Source organism: Coffea arabica, chromosome 11e (assembly GCF_036785885.1).
Source record: "Coffea arabica cultivar ET-39 chromosome 11e, Coffea Arabica ET-39 HiFi, whole genome shotgun sequence".
NCBI classification, from domain to species: domain Eukaryota; kingdom Viridiplantae; phylum Streptophyta; class Magnoliopsida; order Gentianales; family Rubiaceae; genus Coffea; species Coffea arabica.
Genome location: NC_092331.1, coordinates 14928225 through 14937707, shown reverse-complemented (window position 1 = coordinate 14937707; position 9483 = coordinate 14928225). Strand labels below are relative to the sequence as shown.

The 9483-nt window shown below is 32.1% G+C and overlaps 1 protein-coding gene across 1 annotated transcript; it reads left to right on the top strand.

Moving 5' to 3' along the window:
* The first annotated feature begins 244 nt into the window (after positions 1-244).
* On the top strand, positions 245-1973 carry LOC113719474 (UDP-glycosyltransferase 91D1-like). Its single transcript, XM_027244672.2, has one exon. The coding sequence runs from the start codon at positions 389-391 to the stop codon at positions 1775-1777; it is 1389 nt and encodes a 462-aa protein (XP_027100473.1). The 5' UTR covers positions 245-388; the 3' UTR covers positions 1778-1973.
* Positions 1974-9483: the final 7510 nt, after the last annotated feature.

The window sequence follows — 9483 nt, the reverse complement described above, 5'->3', positions numbered from 1 at the left end:
AATATTTCGTTTGCATTATAAATATATTTTTTAATTTATTTTTTTTATATTTTTAATTATTTTTTATCTCACATACACTACATCACAAAAAATGTTACAGTAATTATTTCAAATAATATTCTATTCAAACACACTTAAAAATACTTGAGCTAACTGTTAGGCTCCTAATCCTACATAATGAAAGGAATAAAAATACTTGGATTAACTATTTTAAATTCGATTCTGCTTAAAAGTTACTCGAGTCAATCCGTGCATTTGGCTCATGGACCCGCGACGATACGCTAGGAAAACGAAATCAATTGCGACCGTGATCGTATATATGTCAACACCTCAAGAAAAGCCGTAGGCAAGGAGAAAAATCATAGAGCTAAAATTCCAATACTATTTCATGGCAGGCAAATCCGGCAGCTTACATGTTGTCATGTTTCCTTGGTTAGCCTTCGGCCATTTCATCCCTTTTCTAGATCTCTCCAAATTCATTGCTCAAAGGGGTCACAAAGTTAGCTTCATTTCCACCCCTAAAAACGTCGATCGCCTCCCTAAAATCCCCCTAGAGTTTGCTTCTTCTATTACCTATGTAAAAATCCCACTTCCCCGAGTTGATGGACTTCCGGAAAATGTGGAGGCCACCGTAGACCTCGGTGGTCTTGATGTTGCCGTTCTCAAGAAAGCCTACGACGGACTTGAGCCTGAGTTGACTCGTTTCTTGGAATCCTCAGCTCCGGACTGGATCATTTACGACTTTGCCCCGTATTGGTTACCTCCCATCGCAGCTAAGCTCAACATATCTAAATCATGGTTTTCTATTTATAGCGCTTTCTCTATGGCATTCTTGGCACCCCCTTTTGAAGTACTGATCGCGGGTACTGATCCCAGAACTAAGGTCGAGGATTTTACGGTTCCACCGAAGTGGATCCCATTCGAGAGTAAAGTGGCTTTTAAATTACACGAGAGTAGATGGATGTTGGAATCTAGGAACCTAGATGGATCGGGTGTATCGGATTTGTATCGGCTTGGATCGGTTGTAAAGGGCGCAGATGTTATATTGATGAGATATTGCCGCGAGTTTGAAGGCCAGTGGTTGAAGTTGGTTGAAGATTTGCATCCACGGCCTTTCATACCGGTGGGATTAATGCCACCCCCGGTGGAAAAAAACAGCCTGGAGAACAATGAGTCATGGACTGCAATCAAGGATTGGCTTGATGGTCAAGGTAAAGGCTCAGTGGTTTATGTGGCACTTGGGAGTGAGGTATCACTGAATCAACTCCAACTCAGTGAGCTAGCTCTGGGGCTCGAGTTATCCGGGGTACCATTTTTCTGGGCTCTAAGGAATCCATCTGGCCTGCCAGGGGGGTTTGAAGATAGAGTCAAGGGAAGGGGTATTGTTTGGAAGAATTGGGCACCTCAGCTTAACATACTGAGTCATGATTCAGTGGGTGGATTCCTGACTCACTGCGGGTGGGGTTCGAGTATAGAGGGGCTCATGTTTGGTCATCCGCTCATTATGCTGCCGTTTGTCATAGACACGGGGTTGATTGCTAGGGTGCTAGAGGAGAACCAGGTGGGGATAGAAATACCAAGAAATGATGTAGATGGATCGTACACGAGCGACTCGGTTGCCAACTCGGTAAGGTTGGTTATGGTGGAAAATGAAGGTAAAGTCTTCAAGGACAAAGCTAAAGAAATTGGTGCAATATTTGGAGATCAGGATTTGCACAACAGTTATCTACAGAAGTCTGTAGATTACTTGGAAAAGAACAGAAATGAATCCAGATAAGAAGGAACTATCTCATACACTTTTGCACAATATAAACACTGATCAGTATCCATAGTGCACATTCTGCCCAGATTTCTATTAGTACTGTCAGATCCATCCTATCTGACATACGTTTGTAATCTTGCTTCTTTTAATATATTTTGCGTTGCTTGATTAAAAAAAACAAAAAGAATGCATTGTCCTGTTTTCTTTTGTATTTTTAATTTAGTCGTTACTGAAATTACATCATTTCCTTCTTTTTTTTTTATTTGATAATAAAAGAAATTGAATTAAGATTAAAGTTACTCAATTACAAAACATGGGGTGGGGTACTCACGGCCCTAATGTCTCTATCCAGAATAGAGATAATTTCTGGAGGCCAAACAAAATGCAAGACAAAAGAAACAGTTTGATCACAACCTAACTTTGCTGAAGCATCAGCCGCGTGGTTTCCTTCTCTGTAAACATGTGGTTGAGGTGGACCCCTTCGAAGGATGAAATCAGGCGCCGACGGTCCACAAGAAAAGCAGCATATTTATGTCAGCATTGAAGATAGGACAGTTTCTACATCAACTTCAGCTTCAATTTGAGAGATGTCAAGGGACTTTGCCAGCAGAGGTCCATCCCTTAATTCTACACACACATTTGTTTCACTGCGGAGTTCCAATAAAACACACCCTCCACAGTGTTCAGTGTGGGAAATTGCATAAACCTTCCCTGAGGTTTCTTACACTAGCACTCACCTCCCTTGTAGTTTAGAAAATAGCACTTACCACCCTTGAACATAAGGTTTGTGTTGCACATTCAGTCCATACCAGAAAAGTTACCATTAAATTTTTTTTTGTAAGGAGTGAGATGAGAAATTTGTACCAGATTTGCCCTTCATACTACTTGCCAAGTTGTATTAACAAAGAAATGACAAACTATGAAAAGCTATTAAGAATTAGTAAAATTCAATGGGTGTAAGTGCAATTGAATGAAATTTACCAACAATACATGAAATAACGTGGATACTAATGGCTAGTTAAATGACTATTTATCCAGGTTCTTGTAGCAAAGTTTATAAAGAATACATACATACATACATACATATATATATAGACACACACATATACACACACATATACATACATACATACATATACATACACACACAAATATCAGAGGTTTACATTGAAAGTCAAAAAATAATATTCGATAAATTAATAACTTCTATTAAATAATAATTTTGTTAGTCCCTACTTAGGCTAACAAGCTAAATTAATAATTTTGATAAAATAATAAGATAGTAATTTTTTGAAAACCTTATATAGTCGTTTGGTCCCATTCATATAATAAATTAATAATTAACTAAAATTTCATATTACATTTTCCTAAAATATAAGTCTATTGTTACTTGTTTTTTCTTAAAACTTAAATCTAACTGAATATCGTCCAAAATCAACCATGACTGATCAAATGCATAAAGCATTATGTGAGTGAATATAATAGAGAGCATCCGACATGCATGTGGGCATCTATCTTTTTGTCATCTATTACTTAGTATTCCTAAATCTTTTTGGCATCTTGATAATACAAAAATGATATCGATTATGTAGATATTAATAGAATTAAATTATACTTACAAATCAAGTATATATGGATTGATTAATATTCTTTAGATATAATTATAAGTATATTCGACATATTCATAAATTATTAATTTATCGATTAATTAATACCTCTTTAAATTAATAGAATTTCTATGGTCCCAAAGGAATTAATTTATAGACATTTTAGTGTATATGTATATTATTGTTTTACACTATTAGTAATTAATTGATAATGAGTTTTATCATTTTATTTCTAATGATAATTAAAAACTTAATTAAATGTTAGGCATTGTACTTATAGAAACTAGTGAAGGTAGGTATAAATATGAAGTAATTTTAGAAATTCTTAAGAAAACTATCTTTTAGTTTTTGTTGTCTTTCTTGGTAATTAAAATATAAGGTTCCAACATTGTATTTTTAATGTATTTATTTTAATATTTATGTACCTTGATTATAATTTAATGTTATATATAATGTGTAAAAATGCCAAATTTATTTCAAAATCAATTGATAACCTATTAAAATGCCAAAAAAAGATCAATTTAATTTACAAAAAGTATATATTCATTATATTTTAAAGGAATATTTAATTAATTTTTTAATTATAATTATAATTATAAATAATAATACTGATTATCAATTAATTATTAATAGTGAGAAACAATAATATACGTATATTACTAACTATTCAAAAGAAAAGAAACATATGGTATATTAATAGCATGAATAAATAAAATAAAAAAGAAGAAAAGAAGTTTAATTAGAATTCTTATTACTCATTTAATACTATTTCATTCTAATTTGCATCTCAATTAATGATAAAATCCTTAATATCATTATTTAAAATTTAGAAAAATATATGATTCAAAATAAAAACATTAGGGACCAAAAATGCAGCGTTAAAACAATTTCCTTTTGTCGTCCTAAATCTGCCTAAAATTAAAAACTTTGGTGACTAAATTTGTTTTGGTCAAAATATTGGAAACCAATTTGGCACACAAGCCAAATATTGGGGATCACAGCTGTATTTCTCATTAATTCAATTGAATTCAACCAGAATCATAGTTTATTTAAGTCTAAACTAAACAAATCAAATTTTAAGTTTAATGTATACTAGCTTCACTTAATAACATTTATCTGGTGAAATTAAGCTCAGTCATTAGTTAACGCCGTACGAGCTTGAGTTTAAAAGTTGACTGAGTGCAACTGTATCCGACGAGTGCTCGGACCATCTTCCCGTAATTCCTCCAATCCCATAGAAGGCAGAAGCAAATTCCATCGACTCCAAGTCTTACACGTATAAATTATATATGGATTAATCTTTCCTATGCTGCTGACAGTGCATTATTAGCGTTATATTGTCAGTGTTAGATGAATGACAATTATACAAAATTTGAATTTAAAATTCAATTTTTACACGTGTCATGGACCCAACGATAATAGTGCATGCACAGTCAGTATATATAAGATTTACTATATATATATATATATATATTGATACTATTATAAAATGGTTTCCAATTCAAACTTAATTATAGTTAAAGGTGCCCATTCACTATTGCTGCAATTGATTTAATCCAGATCCTAGTCGGACATTGAAATTTTGGCATCTAATTAGTCTCACAAATAATTAAAGCATTAATTTTTCTATACTCTAATAGTGTATAAATTGTCAGGTTTGGATTCATATCAATGAATCTGAGTTTGACTTTGAAATCTAAATTTATATGTGTGTCATGCATTCAACTATTATAGAATGGTAAATGCTATCAGCATATATAATATTATTAACTTATAATTAGATGTATTTTCTTTATCAGTTAATTAAATGGGTAACCTAAGTTAAACCCCATTCATTTGTAAAACAAGTAATTGGGCCTTATACGATTTCAGTCCAAACTAGAGGCTATACTTTAAATTAATTGAAGTCCACTAAAATGTTTTGGACCATTTCATTGGGCCAAATGGTCCAACCCAATATGTTGCCTTTAATTATGGGACTGAAAGAAACAAGTTGCAGATATAGGCTTCAAGACAAAGTATGGTCCTATCTCTCAAATCTGGATTGAATCCCTTAAGTCTTCATGTCATCCTCAAATCCTAAGTTTCATCAAGTTCCTCCAAGGGATTTACGTTTTTCGACACTCGAATTCTTGGAGTTCTATCTTTCAAATCCTTGGAGCTAGGACTATCAATGGGATCGAGCCAATCAACCTGTTTGATACAATAAAAAATTAGATGAGTCTAACCTTTTATTGGAATGAATTGAGATTCGACATATATATTATACCTGAATTAAATGTGAACTGGGGTTGGACCTTATTAAGTTCAAACCAAATATAGGTTCGGCCCATTAATCTATATATATATATATATATATATATATATATATATATATATATATATATATATATATTGATAGGGTACATTTTAGTGGGTTATTTCATTAATATTTCCTAATTGTTCGGGCTAAATACTGCGCCATTTGGTGGATTCTACTTAGGTTTTGTGTTTGGTACTACTTGCAGAAATTGGTGAAAAAAGGTGTTGAAAATCAACCTTTGTAAAGACCTTTTGATAGTTAGGCCTGGGCGTGCTCCAGTCATATTTCCAGAACTGGATTGTCGGATCTCACGCATATGTGGGTAGTTTCCAAAGAATTGTGGATTTCAAGTCCGTGGCTATGCTGGAATACATATTGCCTTTTTCTATTTAGTAGTTGAGTACTATCAGAAAGTTATATTTTTTTGGTGATATTTGTTATTAGGAAATCTGTTAGATTACAGATTAGAAAAGTTCTAATAGACTAGGATTCTAGATCATGAGGGGCTCTCGTTCCTTTGGGAGAGGGCCGCGAAGAAAGGAGATTTAGGGGGGCGGAAGGCTTTCGTTTTAGGAGGAAAAGACTCAGTTTTTTTTCTTCGGCGACAATTAAGAAAAACAAGGATTGTAAGCTTCCAACAGATTCTTCTTGCATGGCTTGTTCTCCATTAATGGAAAACTAATTTCGTATTCTCTAGTCAAGGGACAACTGCAGATTTGGTTCAGCTCTTACTGTGAGATCTAACTGATTTTATTTGTTTCTTCTATTCATTGGTATTTGTAAGATTTCTGCTTTTATAGGTTGTGATTATTGTGTATGATTAAATAGGTACGCAATATTTAATTATTCACATAATATATTTGCTAATTAGAATAGTTGAATCCGTAATTGTTTGACTACTCTAATCCTGGTAGCAACTGACATAATTGGATTTGTGTCAGGGAAATGCACGATCTAATTTAAATAAACCCTCGTAGCGTATTTATTGATTAGAACATGGTTTCTCTAATTTCTAATGCAATTGAGGAATTAAATCCTAAAGTCGTACCTAGAGTTATTCCTAAATTAGAGAAATAGTCAATGGTCGTACCTTGACTATTGAAACAGTAAGGAGGAATTAATTGTCAGATCGTATCGGCAGTTAAAACCTGTTTATTAATGAATGTTGAAATTATAATTGTATCAATGATTAGTTACCTGAACCACTTCTGAAGTGTATCATTGGCTAGTGTTTTTCCCATTATTTGTCTCTCTTAATTAATTTTCACAGTTGATCAATTTGGTTAATAATTCGTTAGCATTTAATTCTCAAAACCCCCGTTTCTCTTTGACTTGAAAAGGAGCAAATTTTCTCCGGTCCCTGAGGAGACGACCCTGCTTGCCGTTGTACTCAATTTAATAATTCATTAGACTTTTTGGTGGCAATTAGGTTCTTTATTTTTGAACAGGTTCGACACCTGTCATATATATATATGTATAATACATATATACTTTGGTATATATAATTAATAATTACATATCCAAATAAACACATTGCATCACTATTGTCACAAATGGGTCATTTGATGCTCAGTTGATGAGTGGTAGTATTGGTTTCGTAGTTTTAAATTCTCATGGTCAGGTAATACACAAACTCACTAAATAAAATGTTTGTAATTTTGTGGAATCTGCAGTTCAAGCGGAACCATTAGTTTGTCTAAAAGCGTTAGTATGGGCAAGGAGGCTTTGTTGCTCCACTCCATTAATTCAAAAATGTACTAACTATATATGAGTCAAATTTGAATTTATTAAAATTCAACTTAGATGGTCCAACTGATAGGCCTATTTGGAGCTCTACGTCACATCATTATCAAAGGTTCATGTTCTTGAAATTTTACAATCGATCTACTTTTTTTGATCCACAAGTCCTGAAATCTAGCAAAGTTTTTAACACTCGTCTGTCAATTACCAAATTATTATAGGATAATTTGTCAACTATGCTAAAAGAAGAACAAGAATGAAGGGAGTGCTTTTACTTTTTCGCATGATCATTCTATTTCTTCCTTTTATATACTCATAGTATTCCATTTAAGATTATCAATTTAGTTGGGTGTTTATCCATTTAGTTAGGTGTTTATTAAAACTTCTACGGTAATTAGTGGTCCCACTAGATACTTTAGGTAAGCAATGGATTTGAAAATCCTTTTTTTCTTAGCCTTCCTTAGAATATATTTTCCATCTTTAAATCCTCCACTTAATTTCTTACCTTTTAAACATTATTTCTCAATAAACCACTAAATACAAGGATATCATAATTTTTATCCCCAAATTAAAATTTCTGACGTTCGTAGTCAATACTTTGGTTTATATCGTCTATTCAACCCTAGATAATTTAATGAAAAATAAATGAATGAAACTTCTAGTCTAGTTTATTTTGCCAAAACCGGCCAGTTTGATCTGTTCAACTTTGCGCCAATTCATCTGCGATCCTCTTGATCATCCGGTCCAAGTATAACATGATAAAATGCATTCTAACAATTCACGTAGGTATTAGTTGTTAAATTTTGGGTAAATTATCTTTTATCCCACTGTGGTATTGGTTGGTATTTTTATCTACAAAATCTACCCTTGTTTGTTAATTATGTTCAAAATTCTTATCTGATTAAACAGCATGATATTCTTTATCTAACAGTTTTCTATTTCTCTTTTTTCCCTTTTTAATGACTTTCACATCTTCTCCATACTCCTCATATAATATATTTCATCCTTTGTTTTAATTTAATTTAAAAATAAATATTGTCATTTTCATACCTAACAATTTTAAGCTAATTAAATCATAGGTTCTATTTCGTTTTTGGATAAAAATATATAAGGGAAAAATTGTCAAATTTAACTCATTAAGCATTCAGTTACAAATGTTATCAACCAATATAAATAGGTTTATCATTAAAATTCAGACATTCATATATTTCTTTAAAACCTATATTAATCCCTTCATAGTTTGAATTAAAGTGTTACTCTTAGTTTTTTCATTAAAACTAATAGTCAATAGTAAAAAAATCAAAGTCAAACTAATAAATTGACAAATTTATCCTTTCATTACTTCTTTTTTTTCCCTCCAAACATAAAAAAGAAGAAATTGAAAAAAATAGATAAATAAGAACTAGAAAATGCCATTAAAGATTTGGTTTAAAAACCTATAATGATATTTATAGCCAAAAAATATTTGGTATTTTTTGTTTCTTATTTATTAGTTTTATATTTCTCTTCCATCTTTTTGGATTATTATTCATTATTTATTTTCCTTCCATCTCTTTTGTATTTGGAGAAAATTAAAATTTTATAGGCCAAAATATAAGTTTTTAAAATCATATATTCTCTTTTGAGAGAGAGAGAGAGAGAGAGAGAGAGAGAGAGAGAGAGAGAGAGAGAGAAGGAAAAAAGAAAAAAAGTAGTGCAAGGGTAAATTTATCAATTTATTAGTTTGATTTTGACTTTTTACTATTAATCATTAGTCTTAATAAATAAATTAACCGTGACACTTTAATCCAAACCATGAAAGGGCTAAGAGAGTGCAAGAGTAAGAAACCAGTGTTATTAAATTTGAACTAAACTAGTTGGTTCGACTGAAACCAAGAACCAACAAGGTCACTAGTTTGATTTAACATTAGAACCCGGAAGGTATTTGATTCAGTCAAAACTGATCAAAACTTCAATTGAAGGTGAAAATTGAAAAAATCAAGTTTTCTTCAATTTTTTTGGTTTTTTTCTTTTTAAAGTTTCCTTTGCAGTAAAATTTTTCCCTTGCTGGACACTGCTTGGTCGTCGCCATC